The sequence below is a fragment of the Leuciscus leuciscus genome, assembly GCF_965113295.1.
Source record: "Leuciscus leuciscus genome assembly, chromosome: 12".
Taxonomy (NCBI): domain Eukaryota; kingdom Metazoa; phylum Chordata; class Actinopteri; order Cypriniformes; family Leuciscidae; genus Leuciscus; species Leuciscus leuciscus.
In genome coordinates, this window is record NC_138736.1 from 26,061,073 (window position 1) to 26,085,848 (window position 24,776).

The following is a 24,776-nucleotide window of genomic DNA, read 5'->3' on the forward strand; positions in this document are numbered from 1 at the left end:
TTCTTCTTCCGGTCGGCGGACTGTGAATCGAAACTAGGAATCGAAATTTAAACTTTTGAACGATTCCGGGAAAATCGCAAAGCTAGTCCCGGTTCCAATCGATACTCGATACTCGATACCCAAGCCTATTGATAAGAGCATTAAAATGAGAAAAAAATAATGGGACAAAAAGAAATCAAGGGACATTTAGAATAGATAAAAATGCGATTAATTGCGATTAACTGCGAGTTAACTATGACATTAATGCGATTAAACGCGATTAAATAATTTAATCGTTTGACAGCACTAATTTAAATATTACATTATTTTTGTTTACTGCATTTATTTAAATTTGACTGAAGAGTATCATTTCTTATTTTGTTTCTATCTTGTTTGGTAACATAATGTTCAGATTTTGTAGATCTTTAAAATAATAAAGCTTTATTCCAAGATCTTTATTCCAAGCAAAAAAATCGTGATTCTCATTTTAGCCTGAATCGTGCAGCTCTAGTGGGTTCATTATTATTCTTAATAAAAAAAACAAAAAAACAGTACTATGACAAACTCGCTTAAAGAGGCGCTTTTCCACTTTGCTTTGAAACCAAATCTTCTGCCATTGTCTTGTTGTCAGTGAGGCAAAATGGGCGAAGTGAGGTGAAATCTGACTCCTGCTGCTGATCTGTGCTGTTGTTACTCTTGTTCAGCTCACCCTGAATTGAGCAGACACGTTTATTTTTTAATTGTAGTGTCTGTTATCTAACTGAATTAAATGTTTTTTTTATTACTATAAAAAAGATAAATAACGGTGGGCAAGTGATGTAACCCAGTACTATCACAGCAAGCCTGAGGTGGTGTTCACGATTGATAGCCATGTTAGCTTGCTGCATGTTGACACAAAATCTCGCTTTTGGGCGAGCTGATAAGAGAAAAACATGCAGCGGCACAGACGCGTGCAAGCTGGGCAAGCGCATCCCTTTTTCACAGACGTCAGTGGAAAGTTTGTAGTTCAGTCGGATGTCAATGCCAAAGAAAGTAAAACGAGGCATGTAGCTTATTAACGTTAACTGACGAGAGCGAGAACTGTTACCTGATTTATGTATAATGGGTGGTTCCCTACATTATTACAGGACGTTTGCAGGTCAAGAAGTTCCTTGAAAGAAACATCCAAAGCGACCGCTCCGAAAACCAACATCTTGATAGACAGCGAGCGAATTTTGAATTGAATTGTCTTTCACGTCTTGCGCTTGTACGATCGAATTCACTCAAGTTTATGTAAAAACGCCCGTCTTGGCGAGTATCCCAGTAAAACGAAGTCAGTTATCTCAAGTGAACGTAGACAGTATATTCAAAAGGGGTCTGTGCGTTCTGTCTTAAAGGGGCAGCAGTTTAAAAAACCTGCTGCTGTATTTTAATGTTAATCAAACAATGTTTTAATGTTAATTCTGGAAAAAGTGGTATCGGTGCATCCCTAATTGTAACCAAGGAGATCTTGGAACCAAGATCTGTTTGGTTACCAACATTACCAACAGAACAATGAAATTTATACAGGTTTGGAACAACTTGAGGGTGAATAAATGGTGACAGAATTTTCATTTTTAAGTGTGTGGAATGTGTCTAGATTTTCTCCTGGCTGTTGTGTTGCATTTCTGAATACATACACTTGATATTGCATGTTTTTCTTTGGTGCAAAATGGTTGGTAAACTTAGTCTTTACATCTGCGTATTTATCTGCTGCTTCAGCAAGCGTGTCATATGTCGTCTACCTTTTCTCCAGACAGATGCAGCAAAAGGGCCTCAAGTCTCGTTTCGCCACTAATGTTCATTGCAGTAACATAGTTGTCGAATATTTGCACCCATTTGATCCAGTGAAGTTCGACAGAGTGTGGTTCACTTTCTATATCAAACGCTGGGAATGAGTGCAGGGTAATTGCCATGTTATCATCTTACTGTTTGTGCTTGTCAGCGTCAATGTTGTCACAGTTCCTGCACATAGATTTTTATTCTCGTTGCCAGTGTGATGTTCTACCAAACTGTTAAAGACACTGAAATGCATGGTGTAGATTCGAATGTACGTTTACTGAACCGTCTTCTGCGTAACAAATGCACCCGGCATGTTGCCGCAATGTGTCAGTCGTACCACTACAATGTGGTTCAAATGTTGATTTATATCTTTCTAGATGCATTTTTAAATAGTTTATGCTCTTTATTATTTACATAAATGCACCAAGGTTCAAATATTTAGGCAGTTGAATATAAAAAGTCCAGTTCAAATGTTACTGCCGCTCATCAATGGCAGCTGTTAGAGTTGCTAGGAGACAAGGCTAGACCGTCCCATTTAACAAAAGCTCGGTCAGACCTTCGTGGCCTTCGAAGAGTTGGCTTTGAAGTCCGAGTCCTTTGAAGGATGCAGCCTCTGAATTGGGATGCTGCTTACGTCAACAACTATTGAAGTTCAGTCACAATACTTTAGAACGCTAGCACAGAGGACGCATGAAAGTACCTGGATGTTTTCTTGATATCGAGGATGAGTCGAATGCAGACTTGAGAGAATCCAACTGTTAGAAATTCCAGAAGAGGCTGCAAGCGTACGATGTACGGAAGCCTGTATGCTTTAAACTTCTCGTTCTCACTTAAGACATTACCGCGCAAGCTCTAAAATACGTGATGGCTTATGAAAGTAAATGTGTTTTTTTTTTTTTGCCAAAATTGAATAAAGTCAAGTCACCTTTATTTATATAAGCCTAGCGCTTTTTACAATACACGTTGTTTTATAGCAGGTTTAACAGAGATAACAGGAAAATAATGCAACAAAGTTTTTTTCCGGCTGTTCAGCAGCTCTATAAGAAAACAGTGTCATTGTCCAGCTTAAGTAAGATCAATGTTGATTCATTTCGGTTGTAAATATCATTAGTTGTTAATTTAGTTCTATACAGCAGCTCTGGAGAAAACAGTGATGTCATCGTCCAGCTCACGTCAGTTCTTATTACAATGGTGTCAATGCAGTTGACTGCAATACAATCTTTAGCATTTGTTTAATCATGAAAAAGGGCGTTAATATTCTGTTTATTTCAAAGACATTTATTTAATTTTTTTTGCATTATATAGCAGTTTACAGACCTGCTTCTGCAGTACCTTTTTAACCTCCAGGGGTCTGTAGCCTGGAAAACAACCATGGCTTTAAGACTTTTTCTTTTTACTGGTTTTAGGCAATTGGAGCCACCCTGCTCATCAGTGCTGCGCCCTTCCTCATCCTTTTCCTCATTCCAGTGCAGTCAAACACGGACCAGCACCAGAAACTACTCAAAGTGCTCTTGAGTTTCGCATCTGGTGGTTTGCTTGGAGATGCATTCCTTCATCTCATTCCTCATGCGCTGGGTGAGTTAGCACAATTTGAGGTGATGTAACTATAACACCCTGTCACATAAACTGATTCCCATACTGCACAGAATATGCTTTCTGCTATTTTTGACAATTACCTTTGGCTTTAGTTCTGTCTATGTCTATACCAGACTATATAAATCTATTAGCATATTTGATAAGTTTGCTTCATAAGTCGTTCTGTCCCCGCTCTCCACGCTTGCGGCTACACTCGGTTTTGCAACCAGTGCTGCGGCGGTCTCATGTGCAGCAAGCCCAGTCTGCAAACGAAGGCTGCGGCTGCCATCAGACCCAGTAGCCTCTGAAACGTTTTCAAGCGGACAGCTCTGCCTTGAACGAAGAGGGCTAGTGTATTGTGAATGGACTGGATCCTCGGCTCTGATAAGCGCGCGATCAACGTGCGCAAGTCCAGAATCATACCGAGGAATTTCATCTACTGACACGGCTGAAGCGTGCTCTTCTGTATGTTCACAGACAGTTCCAGGCATGCCAAATGGGCAAGAAGCCTGCATCTGTGTTCCTCGAGAGCGCTTCTCGTTTGAGTGATGACTAGACAGTCATCGAGATAGTTCAGAACGCGTATTCCACTTAGCTTCAGGGGTGCAAGCGCTGCATTCATGCACATTGTAAACACGCGGGAGGCTAGAGCCAGCCCGAACGGCAACACTTTTAATTGGTATGCAACACCTTCGAATGCAAAACTTCGAATGCAGAAAGCGCTTGTTATGCGGGGCTATGTGAAATGTGAAAATACGCATCCTTCAGATCCACTGCAAAGAAGTAGTCCTCGGGCTGTATATGCGTGAGGATTTGCTTCACCGTAATGATATTGAACGCGCGTTCCGCGAGCGCTTTGTTCAGTAATCTCAGATGCAAGATGGGGCGCATACCTCCGTCCTATTTCGGGACTAGAAAATAACGGCTGCAAAACCCGCAATTTCTCTGTTCCCCGGGCACTATCTCTACTGCCTGTTTGGCCAGGAGGGAGGAGATTTCTGCCCGTAGCAGCGGAGCGCTCTGTTCTGATTCCTCTGACATAATCACGCCGCCGAAGCGGGGTGGTCTGCGAGCGAACTGAAGCGTATAGCTGCATTTTACAGTGTTGATTACCCAATCTGACGCCGCTGGGAGCGTCGACCACGCGCAGAGGGGGCATTAATGCATGCTGCGGCGGGGCTGCGCTCCAGCCACCGGAGAAGCATTGACAGCTATACGAATGGCCAGTGACTCGTCCGCGGCTCTTTGCACGGGGACACACATAGTCACATCCTCAGGTTGTCCCGGGCTTCCGCTCTGCGAAGCGTCTCCCAGAGGAGAGGCTTCGCTTATGTCGTGGGTAATAGTTAGGGGAGGAAAAGAGCTCTTTTGCTGAGACATGTAATGCTTTTTGTTTATTGAGGGTGTACTCACACTAGCCAGTTTGAACCGTGCCCGAGTGCGTTTGACCACCAAAGCGCGGTTCGTTTGACTAGTGTGAGTGCTCCGAACCGTGCCCGGGCGCGGCTCGATTAGCCGGCCCTGGCCCGCTTGGAAGAGGTGGGCCAGAGCACGGTTCAGTTGGACTCGGGCGCGGTTCGCATGCAGTGTGAGCGCTAACCGTGCTGGACTCCATTGTGTTCAGTGAGAGCGCCGCTCTTCCTGTTTATCCCGAAACCGTCGCACCATAATGAAGTAAGCGTGCTCCGGCACGAATGCTGAAACCCTATGTGAGTGCAGGCCAGAGGGGGAGTGGGGAGGGGGGACAATCGTACTCGGGCCCGGTTCATGGCAACCGTGCCTAGTGTGAGTACACCCTGAAACAGAACACAGTTGTTTCATAAGAACATTTACACACACATTCTCGGCTTTCTCTGTTGGTTGCCGAGGGAACTCTGAGCGGGAACAAGCTCTTTTCGCCGCAGGTCCGCTGTCGTGCACAGACCGTGCTCTTTCCCTCCTGGCACGAACATCAGGAACGCTGCTCATTCTTGTCCGCCAGTCGCCCTTGGCTGCTGGAAGCTGGCTTTGCGCCGAAACGGGGCTTCCTGAATTGCCTCTGACGAAGCGGCGGTTCAGGCTCGCGGCGCTCTCTCGTGCTCGGGGACGTGCGTCTAGCGTATCCAGCCGTACGCTGAGCCGAGGACGATCTAGACCTCGCTCTAGGGGGGGCTTGAGACTGTTTCGGTAGAAGATGCGGCATCATCTTAGACTGTTTCAAGGTCTCGGCGTACTTCTCTGAAAAAGCCTCAACCGCGACGCCAAAAAGACCCAGTGGGCTTGCCGGGGCGTCCAGGAGCTGCTGCTTCTTTGCATCGCATATCTCGGTCAGCGTCAGCCACCGATGGCGGTGCAGAACCCCGAGGCTGCCCATATTGCGGCCGATTCCCTTAGGATTGCCATCGTGTGGAAGGCAGATGCTGCATGTCCAGCCGAAATATATGCCTTCTCAGCGATGTGGGCAGTGGCTCGACATGGCTTTGAAGGCAATAAGGCGGTTTTCCATCCGAGAAAAGGACACAGGTGGGCCGCGATGGTGTCCTCGACGGGAGGCGGTCGCTTGTAACCCAATTTCTCAGCCCCTTCCACTGTCGTCAGCAGCTGGGTACACTGTGCATGGGCTCGGGCTGAGTGAGGAGAGCGCCATGACCAGGTGAGCTCCTCATGGAGCTCAGGAAAAAAAGGTACGGGTCTCTGCGGGGCGTCCGCCTGGCGGCCCGCGCCGAGGCAGGACCCGTCCATCCACTTCCTAGACGGCTGTTCTTTGGGGCCTGCCCAGTCCAGCTCCAGGTCCGCTACTGCCTCTATGAGGATAGCCATGAGCTCCGCGTCAAGCGAGGCCGGGGTGGCTTCTGAAGGAGCCTCAGACCAAGCTCCAGGGTCGGAGGCACTCGTGGACATGGTGTCGTCCTCGCCATATCCGAAAGAGACAATTTCCTGTGCTTCCTTCGGAGGGCGGTAACTAGTCTCAGCATAGGAGAGAGGTTCTGACATGTGAGGGCAGCGTGGGCGTTGGGCCGTTGCTAACTCCTCGACAGAGTCTATTGACATAGCTTTCTGCAGTCTCCCGGTCCGCGGCTCGACGGCGGCGGGCGGAGGAGAGGCAGGAGTCATAAGGCCACCGTTACGGGTAATGGCCAGCCTTGCACGAAGGATCTTGATGGGAAGTTCCTCACAGGCTCGACAACCTGATTCTCTAAGTGCCGCTTCTGCATGGGCCTGACCCAGACACAGCACACTCTGCTTGTGTGCGTCCGGGAAGTCGATTGGACCACCACACATGCGGCAAAGAGACACTTTTTTTTGTTGGTTTCCTAGCAAAAAATCCGCCGGAACGCAAGAGGGGATAATTCCACGTTGTCCACTCTGTTTGCGTGAATTCATGGCGAAACCAGGCTCCAGGTGAAGAAGAAAGATTCTGAGGTTTTTTGATGCCCGACGTCACCTATATTGGAGGCTGCCCGCCAATCAGGGAAATGGATTTCCCCATACGTAATGTCGAGGGACCGACTCGATAAGGGAACTAAGTGAACCGAACATGTCCCCTCCCAATCACCGTTATGAGCTGCTTGCGCTGTTTGCTGAGACTAAATCTGCGATCAAACCTTCTCAGTGATAAACTGCAATAAATCCATTTTGTTTGGATTGCTGCTGTTTGTTTACATTTGTACTTAAAATTTTAGGTCAATTTTATTAGGTGACCATTTTGTGCAGGCTCCTGAAGAGTTACAAAGTTAATTTACTTTAGTTATTGTTAAAACTAAAATGTTAAGAAGTTATGTTATACTTTTACTTAAAATATCCAGGGGAAACACTACCAACTTGTACCAAGACTACTTTTTTTTCTATGCTTACATTTGACTCATGCTGTGTGATTTGTCACTACTATTGGACCATAATGCTGTTGCTGCCACCTTATGACAATAGATTACACTTCGAATTAGGTATTCTGTCATCAATGACACTAGCTCATTGGAAAATACTGGACAATTCCCTTCATTTTGTTTGCACTAATAAATGCTGAAATTCACATATGGCGTCTTTTGCGCGCTCAAGTGTGTTATTTCAAATGTAGGGGTGCGGCAAGCGCGCTCATAATGGAAGCGACGCGGTGCGCTTGTTTTTCCAGGCGCGCCTATGCCACGGCGAGATGAAAACATCTTAACTTTTCAGAATGCCGCAAGGTCATGAGACAAAAAACAACAGATAGGCTTGCATTTCCGTAACAACATCTTAAGCTCGGCCGAACAGCTGATCATAGCTGTACAGACTGGGTTTTTATTTTTCATCTCCATAAATATATCTAGTAGTAAAGCTAACGCAAGGGCTAGAAATCATTAATCCTTTGCTTATATATATATTATATTATATTATATTATATTTTATAATAGTATGAGCCAGTGGTATTTTGGGGAAATGGAAACTACAGTTACCTAATTAATTACACAATACTAGCATGAACTGTTATTAAAACATATGGGACCTTGATTTTGCGACCTTCTTCACCAACAAAACAACAGCTATCAGCAGTCAGTTCTCAGCTCCACACACACAGGAACCCAGACCGACCCCTTCCACAGCCAATACCCCTCTGTCCTCCTTTTCTTCGCTAACCGAGGAAGAAGTATCTACACTTCTCCTCTCCAGTCACCCTACCACCTGCACGCTTGACCCCATCCCCTCACACCTTCTACAAGCCATCTCTCCCACACTTCTACCATCACTCACACACATCATCAACTCATCCCTCCACACTGGCACCTTCCCTACAGCATTCAAGCAGGCTCGGGTTACTCCACTGCTCAAAAAACCAACGCTAAACACATCATTGGTAGAGAATTACAGACCTATCTCTCTCCTACCATTCATTGCGAAGACACTTGAAAGAGCTGTCTTCAACCAACTAACATCCTTCTTGTCTCTAAACAACCAGCTGGATGTCAACCAATCTGGCTTCAAGAAAGGACATTCAACTGAGACTGCATTACTGTCAGTCACAGAAGCCCTACGGATCGCAAAAGCTGCTTCCAAATCTTCAGTCCTCATTCTCCTGGATCTGTCTGCTGCCTTCGACACGGTGAATCATCAGATCCTTCTGTCCACCCTCTCATCGCTGGGCATCACAGGAACTTCACTCCACTGGTTTGAGTCCTATCTCACAGGTAGGTCCTTCAAGGTCGCATGGAGAGGCGAGGTATCCAGAGCACATCAGCTGACCACAGGGGTTCCCCAGGGTTCAGTTCTTGGTCCCCTCCTCTTCTCCATCTACACCACATCACTGGGACACATCATACAGGCACACGGTTTTTCCTACCACTGCTATGCTGATGACACACAGCTCTTCCTCTCCTTTCAACCAGATGATCCCACAGTAGCTGCACGGGTCTCAAGCTGTCTGGCGGACATCTCCACATGGATGAAGGAACACCACCTGCAGCTCAACCTGGCAAAGACTGAGCTTCTCGTCCTCCCTGCCAATCCGTCTCTACAGCACGACTTCACCATCCAGCTAGAGTCATCATTAATCACCCCATCAAGATCGGTCAGAAATCTTGGAGTAACGTTTGATGACCAGCTGACCTTCACAGATCACATTTCAAAGACAGCTCGATCATGCAGGTTTGCACTGCACAACATCAGGAAGATCAGGCCTTTCCTAACTGAGCATGCAACACAACTTATCGTCCAGGCCCTGGTCATCTCTAGGCTTGACTACTGCAATGCCCTTCTGGCTGGACTCCCAGCATGTGCGACCAAACCCCTACAGATGATCCAGAATGCTGCAGCTCGTCTTGTCTTCAACGAGCCCAAGAGGGCCCACGTCACTCCTCTGTTCATCTCTCTGCACTGGCTACCTCTAGCTGCTCGCATCAAGTTCAAGGCACTGACGCTTGCTTACAGAACTATCACAGGCTCAGCTCCCTCCTACTTTCACTCACTCCTACGAGTCTACATCCCTACCAGACACCTACGATCGGTCAACGAGCGACGTCTCGTGGTTCCATCACAGAAAGCCACAAAATCACTTTCCAGAACATTCTCATTTACAGTTCCATGCTGGTGGAACGCTCTCCCCACCCTCATCCGGAATGCAGAATCCCTGACAACATTCAAAAAACAGCTGAAAACCAATCTCTTCCGTGAGCACTTAACCTTATAGAAAAAAAAAAAAAAGAAAAAAAATCCTTTCCCTTTGAAACATCACTTATCAGGCTTATGCTACTCTGAATAATACCTGAACTTCGTATTTTGAGCACTTCCTGCGTTGTTGTTGCTTTTGCCTCTTTATGATGACTCGCTGAACTTAGTCCTAATTTGTAAGTCGCCTTGGATAAGGGCGTCTGCTAAATGACTAAATGTAAATGTAAATATGGACACTGATCATGATTAATTGAATCAACGTCATACCTGCATGTAAATACTTTCCAGCTTACACACAACATACTTTACGTAATTTATTGGTACTCTTTGGCAATTTCATACAGACTTACCAATTGACAATGTAACTACGACGCTGCATGCTTGTAATTTCATCTGCTCTTTATATATAGTGAAGTTTTGCGAGCACAGTATTATGTCTGACAGGACAGAAAAGTAATTTTTTCTGAGGAGAGACTTTTTATTTCAAGTTACGAAATTAACATTAGAATAATGACAATGACATAAAGCCTGACAACATCTCATCTGACAACTGATACCAAAATCAGCACAACACTTTTTTTTTCTCAGGCAATCTTTACTTTAACTACGTCTGACAGAAGAGTCAATGCTTTCATACACTTCTTTCAAAAATAAAGTCTCACACACACAAAAAAGTTTAGAATTACGTTTTTGTTGCACACTCTGCGACCCACTCAAAACGGTATTGGAACCAGCTTTTCTGTCTCAACCAACTGGTTGAGAAACACTGGTCTATAATAACTGGTCTAAGTCATGGCGACTTTTGATCTTTTGACTAAATGTAGTTACCATCTGAGTAACTGGCCCATACTAACCAGTCTGACCTTCACCTTTTGATTTTATCTCAACACAGAACCTCATTCTCATCACGGTCAATCACACAGCAGCGAGGAGTCACATGTTCATTCACATGGTAGTGAGGAGTTACATGGTCACTCCCATGGTGAGTCATTGTTCAGTTATTGAAATTGGTGTTTTTCTACTTCTTTTTTTTCTACAGAGGTTATAGTCTGGTCAAATTAAATACAAGAATATAATTTATTAAAAGACTACTTTTTATGCAGTCTGGTCAAATTAATTACAAGAATGGAATTTATTAAAATATTTTTTTGTGCAGTGTCAATAAATGCTTAATATCTGTCACAGGTGATGCCCATGGTCACATGATGTCAGTTGGTCTGTGGGTGCTGGGTGGCATTGTTGCATTTCTAGTGGTTGAGAAATTTGTTCGTCTTTTGAAGGGAGGACACTCACACTCTCACTCTCATGGTAAGAGTCTTGAATTAATAAAATTACGTGTGCATTAAAAACACTTCACATATATTCTTAATGCATATATCCTCTAGAATTGGAACAACTGTTTTAATCAGGGTTGTTACCTGCTGGCTATTTTTGATGAAATCGCTTCTCCTTTCAGAACACTCACCAATTAAGAATGGCAGAGGACCAAACAATTCTCAGAATTTGGACCAAACAAATTTTCTTGCTGAAATAAGAACAAAAGTGCACCGTAACACTGAGAATGTGTGTTTGTCTCTTTAGGCTGTTAATCTACAGAGCTTCTCTGAGAATTAAATTTCATAAACATAGATTGATCTTTTTCTGCACACTGAATAAAGACTCAGGGTCTAGTAAAAAAAAAAAACGAAAAAACTTTTATTTTTATTTTGCATAGTAAATATGTAAGTGAGGTAAAGGCCAGACCAATAATAGCAAAAATTTCAACACACTGCTTTCATCAGTGCTCACAATGAAGCGGCTGTTCCCAGTCGCATAGCGGAGCGGCATGCAGGCCAAGAAAATAATGTCATATTACTAACAATCAGAGCCGCCTTAACCTAATGTTAGGCCCCGGGGCTGAGAGGTTTTGTAGGCCCCCCATCCCCTCGATTTATAGAGTCTCATTTTTAAAAAGTGTAAAAGCCTATAGGTAATCTACATCACAAAATGCATTAGTTTCCTTCGAGACCTACAACAGTGAGTTTTTTTATATTGTTTTTAATTTCAATATTGTTATTAACATATCACTGAGCACATAAACACAAGACACTTTATTTAACAACCACACACAGCAACTAAATTTCAACTTTATGCAAATGAGAAGCTATTTTCGCGAGCGACAACCAATAGGAAAGAAGCCTTTCAGTGGAGCTCAGCTCCCGTCACCGTCTCGAGTGCAGTGCAGGCAAGACAAAAGAGTTCAAGGGCGATTTCTCTGTTTTATATGATTTGACTCTAACCACAAACATGGATATAATAAAATAATGCATGGAAGAGAAACTGTCGACAGTCTCAGTGAGTTTAATTCATAAATTTATAGTTCGAGTGTTGTAGTTTTAGCACTGCTGCAGTTCATTTTACAGTTTCCCCTGCATTATGTTGACTATTAGGGACAAGAAAATTTATTATTTGTCAAATTCGGATGACGTTTTAGTAATTTATGACAGTATGAGTGAGTTTAATTTGTAGATTGATCGATCGTTGATCTAGTAAATGATTTAATCCCTGAACACTGCTGTGGTAATATAAAAACACTCTCCCAACAGCATGCGGTTTCTTTTGAGCCTAATTCCTAGTCAAATTAAAATTATATAGTTGTATAATATCACTTGTGATGATGTTTTGTATAGATGGGACCAAACGAGCAGCGCCTCATTCGCGCCGCGGGACCTCTAGACGCGCGTAAACGCGTCTTTGCATTGACTTAACATTGAAATCACTCGCGCCAGACGCTCTATTCGCGTTTGGTGTGAACGCACCATAACAATAACGACAGCACTACCAACGCCCACAAGCGACTAGCGACATACAGCGACAAAATCTGACAAGTTAAAACAATATGACCTTTCCAGCTCATGAACCTGAACATGGGAGGCCCCTGAACTTGGGAGGCCCCTGGGCTTCAGCCCAGGTAAGCCCGTGCATTAATGCGGCCTTGCTAACAATGTTGCTGGTGCTAAAATAATATAAAAATATAATTTCTTATTTTTATGTATTTATTTAGTGATCTGGACATTCTTGACAGGTTTCCAAATACAATAAAAATATTTTCTTGTCTTGTTTTCAGCTGCTCCAAAGGCAAAGGATAGTGATGAAGAGGATGACAAGAAAAGAGAGAAGGGAGAAAAAGAGAAAAAAGTCTCGAATAAGAAACCTGTTGAGACAAGTTCTGGTATGGAAACTGATGTCTAAAAAAGTATTTGAGTTTTTATTTCTGTCTGTCAGTGCTGCTGTCTTGCTGACAGAATAACTCAACTTCTCTTTGTCTCTACAGATATTAAAGTGTCTGGTTATCTGAACCTGGCTGCTGATTTCACCCACAATTTCACGGATGGTCTTGCGATTGGAGCGTCATTCCTTGTAGGTCCAGCAGTTGGTACTGTTACCACCATCACCATCCTCTTACATGAAGTACCTCATGAGATTGGAGACTTTGCAATTCTTGTCCAATCAGGCTGCACAAAGAAGAAGGTATGGAGCTCCAGAGAGTGGATTTGTCAAAATATGGTTTGGGGCAAATTTACATACAGTTTAAAGGGGTAGTTCACCCAAAACAATTCTATTATCAATTACTCGCCCTCATGTCCAAACCTGTATGACTTTTATTTTTTTTCTGTAGAACATAAATTTTTTTCTCTCTCCACACAATGCAAGTCAGTGGTAAGCAAAACTGTTCTTCAAAAACATTCTACAAAATATATTTTGTGTTCCGCTGAAGAAAGTCAAACAGGTTTGGAATGACATGAGGGCAAGAAGAAAAAAAACAAAAAAAACAGAACTTTAATTTTTTCATCATTGTAAAGGCTTTCATCATCCAGTTGTCAGTGTAGTTAATATCTATAAAGACTATAAATTGCTTATGTAATATGAACTTAAATTGTCTTGTAAGACCCTACAAAATCACAATTAAGGTTTTGCTGGTTGCAGTCCATATCTGCTAGCTTTAGGATAATCTGGCAGTCAACTGATGTACATTTAAAATACTTTAAATGTGTTTGTTTTCAGAAGATATACAGTTTTTAAATCTGTAGTCTCTTCTGACTAAACAGAGGCAAATTATGACATCACAGGTTGAGCCTGAGAAGCATCAGAAAAATGCCTGCAGAAAACTAAAACGTCTCTGGTTACCCAATGTTACCGTAGTTCCCTGAGAGGAGGGAACGAGACATTACGTATGGGGAAATCCATTTTCCTCAAAATACTGAAGCCTGATTTGAATAACTATTTTGCTTGCAAATAGCCAATGGCGCCTTCGCCCTCGCCTGATTGGCTGACAGCCTCCAATATAGGCGACGTTGGGCACCAAAAACCTCAGAATCTTTCAACTGAACGAGAGCTATTAAGGCTGAAAAGGCTTTTCACACGGCAGTTTACGTAATGTCTCGTTCCCTCCTCTCAGGGAACTATGGTTACGTTGAGTAACCAGAGACATTCCATTATTGAGTTGGTCCCTCGACATTACGTATGGGGAACGTATAAAACCCCCGCCGTGTGGAAAATTGGCTGGCCCAGATCGCATCGAGCCCCTGTAGAGCACAAGTGCTAAGCACTAAGCCCTCAGACTATAGTGCGCTAGCCCTCCAAGTCAGGTACTGGACCTGGTTGAAACACCCAGATGTACTCTGGCACAGAGCCAACTCAGCGCCGACACCATCAGTATCTCCCCGTACCCAGTTAAGCAACACTGAACTGGTGTGATATGGGGGGAAATGCAGCAAACATGTTGGTGCTTGAGAATACTGCCGGCTTATGAACGCGGGCATAATAAAGGGGGCCACATTATAGTCAATGTGATTATCATCAACCACAGCTACTACTGTAGTAACTCGCGCTGCCTATACGACCAGGTTGAAACCATGGTTAGAAACACGCGCCTGTCTGGGCGTGTCCTCAGGTGTCCTCGCCCAATTGCTGCTCAGCTCTCTCCTCGTTCACTGACAGAACGTGTGGTGCGAACGAGGGAATGTCTAAGTTATAAGATCTCGCGAACGTGTTGTGAGATGACCAGCCCGCTGTGAGAGAAATGTTCTGAATAGACATGCCTTTTGCCTAAGCCCATGACGACGCCAAACTCCTCGTGGAGTGGGCGCGCACCCCCATTGGGCAAATTGTTCCTCGGGAAGCATAAGCTCTGTGATAGCCTCTGTTTCGACCCTTGGGCCAGTGGCTCGACAGCACGTCCCCTCCCAGAGGAGCCGTTGTCAGCGCGAAGTACAGCAGGCAGTGGGCATTCTCCTCTGAAGCAAAGAGGTCGATCTCCGCCTCGCCAAAGAGATTCCAGATCATATTTATAGTTTGAGGGTGTAGTCTCCACTCTCCGTGCACAATGCCATCCCTGGACAGCATGTCCGTGCCGCAATTCAAACTGCCTGGTACATGTACTGCTCGGATCGAAAGAAGTACCCGATCCGTCCACAAGAGCAGCTGACTCGCTAAGCCCTGTAGGGAACGCGAGCGCAACACTCCCTGGCGATTGATGTACGCTACCACCGCCGTGTTGTCCGTTCTGATGTGAACATGACTGTCTTTCATGAATGGAAGGAAGCTCTGCAGAGCTAGACGCACCGCTTCCATCTCCAAGCAGTTAATATGCCAGCACTTCTGGTCCCCCGCCCACATACTGAATGCTGGTCTGCCATCGCAGGGGGCTCCCCAGCCTGATAGTGATGCATCCGTAGTGACCACTACCCGCCTGACCACTCTGCCTATAGCAGCACCCTGTTTGTACGTGGTCGTGCCGGACCAAGGTGCCAGAGTCTCGAGACATAATCTGTCCCAGCTCTCCACGCCTGCGGCTGCGCTTGGTTCTGCAATCGGTGCTGCAGCGGTCTCATATGCCGCACGCCCAGTCTGCAGATGGAGGCTGCGGCTGCCATCAGACCAAGTAGCCTCTGAAACGTTTTCAAGGGGACAGCTCTGCCTTGAATGAAGAGGGCTAGTGTATTGTGAATGGACTGGATCCTCTGCTCTGATAAGCACGCGATCATCGTGCGCGAGTCCAGAACCATACCCAGGAAGGTAATCGACTGACACGGCTGAAGCGTGCTCTTCTGCATGTTCACAGACAGTCCGACAGTCGTCGAGATAGTTCAGCACGCGCATTCCACTGAGCTTCAGGGGTGCAAGCGCTGCATTCATGCACATTGTGAACACGCGGGGGCTAGAGCCAGCCTGAACGGCAACACTTTGAATTGGTATGCAACACCTTTGAATGCAAAACGTAGAAAGCGCCTGTGATGCGCCTGTGATATCTGAATGTGAAAATACGCATCCTTTAGATCCACTGCAATGAAGTAGTCCTCGGGCTGAATGTGCGCGAGGATTTGGATCACAGTAATCATCTTGAACGTGCGTTTCGCGAGCGCTTTGTTCAGTAATCTCAGATCTAAGATGGGGCACATACCTCCGTCCATTTTCGGGACTAGAAAAAAACGGCTGTAAAACCCGCAATTTCTCTGTTTCCCGGGCACTATCTCTACTGCCTGTTTGGCCAGGAGGGAGGAGATTTCGGCCAGGAGGGAGGAGATTTCTGCCCGTAGAAACAGAGCGCTCTGTTCTGATACTTCTGACATAATCACGCTGCCGAAGCAGGGTGGTCGGCGAGCGAACTGAAGCGTATAGCCGCGGTTTACAGTGTTGATTACCCAATCTGACGCCGATGGGAGCGTCGGCCGCGCGCTCAGGTGGCTCGACAGAGGGGGCATTAATGCAGCGGGGGCTGCGCGCCAGTCACCGGAGAAGCATTGACAGCTATATGAATAACGGGTGACTCGTCCGCGGCTTTTTGCACAGGGACACACGCACTCACATGCTCGGGCTGCCCTGGGCTTCGCTTATCTCGCAGGTAATAGTTAGGGGAGGAAAATAGCTCTTTTGCTTAGACATGTAATGCTTTGTGTTTATTGATGGGGACTTCCTCACACGCTCGACAACCTGATCCTTCGAGCGCTGCTTCCGCATGGGCCCGACCCAGACACAGCACACATCTCCGCCGGAACGCGCGAGGGGATAATTCCACGTTGTCCACTCTGTTTGCGTGAGTCTACGGCGATACCAGGCTCCAGGTGAAGAAGAAAGATTTTGAGGTTTTTGGCACCTGACGTCACCTATATTGGAGGCTGTCAGCCAATCAGGCGAGGGCTCGGGCGCCATTGGCTATTTGCAAGCAAAAGAATTATTAAAATCAGGCTTCAGCATTTCGAGGAAAATGGATTTCCCCATACGTAATGTCGAGGGACCGACTTGATAAGGGAACTTAATTTAAAATTGGTTACTTGTTCACTTCTTTCTGATTTAAATAAGGTTGTTACAAAAGTTATTTAGTCAACAGCGGAGATTTTTTTCTTTTTTTTTTCTTTTATGCCTTGAGATATATTTGTCTGCTTCAATTTAGACCAGGGTTTCCGTTGTCCGGTAATTGCCGGACATTGGCCGGAAAAAAAATGAAATGTCCGACAAAATTAAATCTCTCCGGTCAAATTGTCCGATTAAAATTGCCTAATAATCCCGCCCCCCTAACACAATCTGAATTTGAGAATAAGCCTAAAATGTATAAAGCAAAAATACACCGACCTTTGGCTATGTTATAAAAGAACAGTCTCTACCGTTTGAAAGTTATTAAACAACATAGCATGCTGCATTTCAAATAAAGCGCACACCTAAAACGGCTGTAATATAGACCTAAACAACGAACAAATGAGTGAGACATTTCAAATATGGCCAGGCCCAGGCAGACTAGCCGTAAAAGCTTTTTTCAGAGGCCAGACGCGACGGACGATGGTGAATCAGGAACGCCTGAAGCCTCAGATGTCCAGACAGCTCCACCACCACCAGAGAAAAAGCAGAATTGGATCAAGACGAAGCAGCGAAGTCGCCTTGCGGAGAACAAGGTTACGCGGCTTATGCGCATTGCAAGTTGTGGAGGCCGCGTTTCCACCCTTCAAATTGCGCAAATTGAAATTGAGAATTAAAAATACGCACAATGGAAACACGTCAATTTCGCAAAAACTCCAGTTTATCGCAAAAAAGTTTTTATGCTCGCATGAGGTGGTTTTTCAGGCAATTCGAAAAAGGAATATTTCGCAAAACTGCAATGGAAACAGTTTTTGCGCATTTACAATCACCTGACTTAGAAGACGCGGTGTGTTTGAGGTCCATGTATAGCTACGCAAATAATAATAATTGTACATAATTGTATTATATTATAACATTTAATAGGCTATATTTAGAAGACGCTTTTATGCAAAAAAGGAACAAAGCTGAGTGTGGAGCGCGCACTTCATGGCACGGAGGCGCGGGCGTGAACACTTGCATTTTCCTATCAACAGTGGAAACAACTTAAAATACTCTATCATTTCTGGTCATACAGAAAATAATAATACATTATTCTCAACTACTTTTATTTGTGTAAACTCACAATAACAAGAAAACGTTGTGCTTTTGTAAAATAAAATAAAACAATCAGACGCACTTTCATGATCTCCGTAAACTGGAGCGCGAGAACTGAAACAAAATATAGCCTATGTAGGCTAAAGCTTGAAATGTCCACTTTAAAACAAACAAATTCGAATCGAAAGCTAATACCTTCTGATTATGTAATCTCTCTAAAAGCGCATCTGCTTAACAGCGGAGATGGAGATGTGATTTTAGCCGACACTTAGAAAACAATAGTTTATTAATAATATTAATGGCTCTTCTCATTCAGCACTGCGGGAAAAAAATTAATTCCAGGTTCTAATTTGGCCTTAGAAAACCAGTAAAATCGACATGTTTTCCATATTAATTTGTGAATATTTTAAATGTTTAATAAAGGGGCAAAAAGTCATAAACAAAAATCAGAAAATTCGTCGATATTTACTTTTTTGCGCAGCAGTTGGTGTAGCCAGTTCAAATGAAAATTTTGGTGTTCAACTTTGCGTTTTAAAAAGACAACAACCGTTCATTTTTCGTTTTTCAATTACGGGTTAAAAAAGGAAAAACGAATGGACACAAAAGTAGCCTACATGGATCGTTTGGACAGAATACGAGACAGAGTTCTTTATTAAATTCATAAAAGAAACAATAATTAGCCTATAGGATACTGGATTCTAAATCTCAAAGAAATGCCACAATCAAAACCTCGGAGCAGAAATGAGGGCGAAACACCCAGAAACTCCTTTTATGTGTCGTTCGCAGTATAAGGGTCTTTCCCTGCCATTAATGATTGGATAACACGCCACGTCGCCTTCCATTAATAATAATAATAATAATGTCTAATGCGGTGGCTGTGATATTATATAAACCAACGTCCGTTGCCGTTATTTTTTAAATGACTTATCGTGAGAGAAAAAGGGACGTTTTAGTCACATAACATCGGTTAATGGAAACGCCGTCATTTCGCAATAGTTTTTTATCGATATTTAGATAATAGCGCAAAACATTTGCGCAAATCTTTAATGGAAACGCGGCTACAGGGAAGTTTTGATTTTAAGTCGGCAGCTGCACTATTCAGCACTGCAAAACAGCGTAAAAAGTAGCCTAAAATGACGCGAGACAATGTTATAGGCCTAGTTTGTTCCAGTTCATTTGACAAGGAGTCATTTCACGGTGGCCAATTTAAATGTTACCAGCTAAATGAGACATACTGAGAGTGTATAATTAAGTTCGCTTGAGTAAAAACAATAGGCTACTATTCAGATATTTTATGTGGGGAAGGGGGATTGGTTTGTTAAACTATGAATGTGAAACCATAGTACATTTACATTTACATTTAGTCATTTAGCAGACGCCTTTGTCCAAAGCGACTTACAAATTAGGACAAAATTCAGCGAGTCATCATAAAGAGGCAAAAGCAACAACAACGCAAGAAGTGCTCAAAATACGAAGTTCAGGTATTATTCAGAGTATAGCATAAGCCTGATAAGTGATGTTTCAAAGGGAAAGGAAATTTTTTTTTTTTTTTTTTTTTTTTTTTTTTTTCTATAAGGTTAAGTGCTCACGGAAGAGATTGGTTTTCAGCTGTCTTTTGAATGTTGTCAGGGATTCTGCATTCCGGATGAGGGTGGGGAGAGCGTTCCACCAGCATGGAACTGTGAATGAGAATGTTCTGGAAAGTGATTTTGTGGCTTTCTGTGATGGAACCACGAGACGTCGCTCGTTGACCGATCGTAGGTGTCTGGTAGGGATGTAGACTCGTAGGAGTGAGTGAAAGTAGGAGGGAGCTGAGCCTGTGATAGTTCTGTAAGCAAGCGTCAGTGCCTTGAACTTGATGCGAGCAGCGAGAGGTAGCCAGTGCAGAGAGATGAACAGAGGAGTGACGTGGGCCCTCTTGGGCTCGTTGAAGACAAGACGAGCTGCAGCATTCTGGATCATCTGTAGGGGTTTGGTTGCACATGCTGGAAGTCCAGCCAGAAGAGCATTGCAGTAGTCAAGCCTAGAGATGACCAGGGCCTGGACGATAAGTTGTGTTGCATGCTCAGTTAGGAAAGGCCTGATTTTCCTGATGTTGTGCAGTGCAAACCTGCATGATCGAGCTGTCTTTGAAATGTGATCTGTGAAGGTCAGCTGGTCATCAAACGTTACTCCAAGATTTCTGACCGATCTTGATGGGGTGATTAATGATGACTCTAGCTGGATGGTGAAGTCGTGCTGTAGAGACGGATTGGCAGGGAGGACGAGAAGCTCAGTCTTTGCCAGGTTGAGCTGCAGGTGATGTTCCTTCATCCATGTGGAGATGTCCGCCAGACAGCTTGAGACCCGTGCAGCTACTGTGGGATCATCTGGTTGAAAGGAGAGGAAGAGCTGCGTGTCATCAGCATAGCAGTGGTAGGAAAAACCGTGTGCCTGTATGATGTGTCCCAGTGATGTGGTGTAGATGGAGAAGAGGAGGGGACCAAGAACTGAACCCTGGGGAACACCTGTGGTCAGCTGATGTGCTCTGGATACCTCACCTCTCCATGCGACCTTGAAGGACCTTCAAGGATAGTAAAAACAATTGGCGTTGATTGACGCCAATCGGACGTTCATGTTTTTTTCCGTCTATTTGAAAGTTAGGCTAATAAACATGTTGCATTCTATACGGCCTGATTATGTCATTTTTTAAGTTACATAGCCTGCCTCCAGTTTTCATCAACTTGACTAATTAAGAGGCGATATTTGACCGGCATATCATCAAAATGTCCGGAAAACGAAACCTCTGCCGGTCACTTTGACCGGCACCATTTTTTTCTAGCAGAAACTCTGATTAAGACATAACCGACTGTGTGTTTTTTACCATTAATCACAATAAGACGGGAAAGAGAACTCAATTGCTTGACAGGCAGTTTCCTGTACATGCACTTTGTCAGTAGCTTGACCTTTTAAACTGGCAAGACTTAAAAATGCGTGCAAATTATGAGCTTCTGTGAGACTATAATCCAACATTTCAACTGATTGTCAAATTTATATTGCCCAATCCTTCTACCGTGCTGCAGAGTGTATCATATGCACGATTCAGCCAGTCTTCCCTCTATCACATTCCAGACACATTTGAATTCTGCACAGAATATTGTAATTTAGAGCGCTATTTAGGAGCCCAAACATCCCCAGTGGCTAGAGAGCCTTGGTATTATAAACACTGAAAAAGAGAACAGGAGACAGCTGTTACAAGATTTTTCAAACTACATCATTACCATTATTTGAAGTGAAGTGAAGTGAAGTGAAGTGAAGTGACGTGAAGGCCAAGTATGGTAACCCATTCTCGGAAATTGTACTTGCATTTCATCCAGTGCACACACACATTAGGGGCAGTTGGTAGTGAACACACAAACTGCAAACCGTGGAAACACTCACTTAGCAGTGGGCAGCCATTCACTGCGATGCTATTGGGGTTAGGTGCCTTGCCAAAGGGCACCTTAGTCGTTTCCTGCCGGTGTTGAGAATCGAACTTGCGACCTTCGGGTTACAAGTCCGACTCTCTAACCATTAGGCCACAACTGCCCCAAAAATTAATAAACATTATAACTGTCTTACTGCAGTAACCAGTAACTGGTATTAAATAAATGTTATAGTTTCATATTACATTTTTTCATAAGAATCTGGCTGTCACAAGCTGTCAGATTTGGCTTTGCAGCTCTGTGAAATAAACTAAACGCTATTGGCTATTTAAAAAGAGAGAGAGATAGACAAGCTCTTTTATAGGTCCTGTCCCCCTTAATGTGTTGAAATGTTTTGGGTCGAAACCAGGCGTGCCGCACAAGCCCTGAAAAGTGAAGCCAAAACGTCTCGATCGCCCCCCGGTGACTGGTCCTAGTATAGGTCATAAGCCCCGCCTCCCCGTGTTATTCAACGGGACGTGAGACCAACTAAACAATTAAATTACACTTCAAATATCTTTTTCCAAAAGTGGTTTCTTTAATTTGCTGTCGTTTTTTATCACGCTGATGTTAGTTCAAGTGTCTGTTTCAAAAATAAGTTGGTTTTTAGTTAGTTACGTGATGCGGTGGTGTAACGTCATGATTGACAGCTGTGATTGACCGGTTCTCTGAGCGAAGTAGTCACTGAAGCACCAACGGACATTTTTTTCGGGATCTTCGGTGGACTGAGGAGATTGTATTTACTTTATTTTAACAAGCCTCTTGTCGTACTGCAATCAATTTTTTTAAAAGTGCACTCGGAGAGTGCATTCTGCGAGAGTGAGAGCGGAGTGTTGATTTCGCGGCTTTATTTCCTGCTCACTACAGCGCTGGTCTGGTCCCGAGATCGCTACTGCGCAGACTCAAGTTCCAAGATGTCAGCGCCATATCGGGACTCTGGCGGCTTCAGTTCTCACCAATGGAAGAGAGCGAAGGGGCGTCGTCCATCTTTTTTATCAGTCTATGGTCGAATCATGGAGGAAAACTGTGCTTATAAAGCCACTTCAAAGAATATAGCAAAAGTTAAATTGGTTATAAAAAGTTTCATGTTGATTTAATTAAACATCACTGTTTTTACTTTACCATTATTCTTAACTCTTCTTGTTTTCATCAGGCCATGTGTCTTCAGCTTCTCACCGCCATTGGTGCGTTAGCTGGAACTGCCTGCTCCTTATTGGCTGAAGGAGTGGGTGCTGCGGCCACAGCCTGGATCCTCCCCTTCACCGCCGGAGGCTTTGTTTATATCGCAACTGTCACGGTTCTCCCAGAGCTGCTGGTTGGACGGTCTAGTTTATGGCAATCAATGCTGGAGATCCTAGCTCTGCTGTTTGGGGTGGGAATGATGGTGTTGATCGCAGAGTACGAGTGAGAGAGGAAGTGATGTTTGAAAGAAGAAATTGGGGTGTAGAAACCAATGCATCGTCACCAGAACCTTTAGAGACTAAAGACCTTGAAATGAGTGTTTTGAGATGAATATTGACATAGTCCACAAAAAAGAAAAAAAAGAAAAGAAAAATGAAGTGGGAGAGAGTGAAAGAAAATGGAGAACTGCACTAATTTACCCAGAGACCAACATGAATGGATCACTTAAGTTATCTTAGGCACATGAACCAACCTTCCCAGGGACCAACAGCTAGAAAATCATGTTCGGTTCATTATACTGATAAGATCGGGATCGAAATGTGGGGACTCTTCGACATTGACCATTATGATCCCAAGATGTATTGTCTCCAGTCACTGAAGCAAATGCTCATCAGTAGATTGCTTTTAAAGAAATATCGGTTGTGTTATCATTGTCATTTGACTGCTGTTCACACAATAAAGGTTTATGTGATTATTTTAAAAGCAATTTGCTCTTTGCCATGGAGTTTCTTTGATTTTACTCTGCTGAAATAGTCAGTTGTTTCAGGTATAGCTGTTACTCAGTAATAGTAACTGTGTACTCAATGAAAGTAACTGTGGCTCTCCACAATTTAATACACACACACGCACATACTGCAGAGTAATCTATAGTTTCACATTATCATTGGTGATGGTTCTTCAGAAGAGACAAACAGTGTACAGTACTTACTGAATTTTAGTTGGTGTTTTTTTTTCTTCTTAAAGTCTGTAACCTTATTCATGCAGTTGTTTTAACCATGTCTTGAATTTGTTTAGTGTAAACCCTTTGCATTCTCTGTGTAAAACAAGCAGAAATGGAGGAAATGTTTTGTTCAATTTCAGTTAAATAAAACAATTGTGGTTCATCTCTAGCAGTCTCTATTCTGCCTTAGTACAGCAAACAGAATGGCTGTCATGAATAATTGAGAAAGCAATTTCTCATTGGACAAGGCTTCCTGATGAAGTATTATGAAACTGCTGTCATAAGGCCAGAAAATTCCCTAAATTGTAAAAAAATGTTGCTAACATTTCCATCATCTTCACACAATGGGCACAACAGACTATCAATGTGGGCTAAACTGTTAATCATTTTCCATTGCTTTGGCATTAAATGTGTTCAGTGACTACTGTCAAATTGCATTAATTATTTTCTCACTCAAATACAACCACTGCCAAAACTCTATGTAACTACAGGCCAATATGCACATTTACATACTTATTTCAAAACTTTTAAACTGGTTCAAACCTTCTAACAGGAAAAGCTGTCAAAAAACAGAAGTGTACAGCAGCGTGCAAGTTTTTATTTTAGTTTATTTTAGTTTAGTGTGGTTGTCGATGCTTGGAAACATTATCTTGTTTATTGTGGTAACAAATACTGAAATCAATGTTGCTTTCTCCAGCTTGTTCTCATCTCTTTGTTTTTGTGACCTGTTTTCACTATGTGCTTCCAAATCCCTTCTAATACTAACACTCACAAAGCATGTCACACAATGGAAGCAGCGCAATTCTAACCTGTGTACTTTCCCTATGTCCTTTAGTTCATTGCTCTCTTTTCCTATTCTCTGGAATTGCCAGTCTGTTGTAAACAAAGCAGACTTTATTACATCTATTACTCAGGACTCAACCTCATAGCAGTGACTGAGACCTGGATCAGACCAGAGGACACTGCCACACCTGCAGCCCTCTCCACTAATTTAACCTTTTCACACACCCCTCTCCTGACTGGGTCTGCCTCTAACATCTTGTTTAGACAACCCCATCACGCTTGTCAGCATCATTCTAAACTCAGGGCTGCAGAGGAAGTTGCTCAAATCAAAAGATTGCACTGACCTTGGTTTTTATCAATCACTCTCTTTTTTCTCTGCAAATGTCTCTACTGCTAAAATGACATACCAGCACAACAAAATGAACAATTCGCACACTTTTCAAAAACGTTTCCTCTCTTCTTAGTTCTCTCCCTCCTAATAAAGGCCTTCTGAAGCAAAGCGATGAGTTTGTGTAAGAAAAACTTTG

At 43.6% G+C, this 24,776-nt stretch overlaps 1 protein-coding gene across 2 annotated transcripts in view; it reads left to right on the forward strand.

The window, feature by feature from the left end:
* The window catches only part of slc39a7 (solute carrier family 39 member 7), a 38,685-nt gene extending 15,056 nt beyond the window's left edge, over nt 1-23,629 (forward strand). The window contains exons 3-8 of one of the 2 annotated variants that reach the window (XM_082186749.1): nt 3,186-3,354; nt 10,367-10,456; nt 10,660-10,788; nt 12,581-12,685; nt 12,788-12,984; nt 22,498-23,629. In XM_082186749.1, the coding sequence (XP_082042875.1) occupies nt 3,186-3,354; nt 10,367-10,456; nt 10,660-10,788; nt 12,581-12,685; nt 12,788-12,984; nt 22,498-22,752 (945 nt within the window). In that variant the 3' untranslated portion in view covers nt 22,753-23,629. The remainder of the gene's footprint in view (nt 1-3,185; nt 3,355-10,366; nt 10,457-10,659; nt 10,789-12,580; nt 12,686-12,787; nt 12,985-22,497) is intronic. The other variant, XM_082186750.1, reaches the window with a different exon arrangement.
* Nucleotides 23,630-24,776: the final 1,147 nt, after the last annotated feature.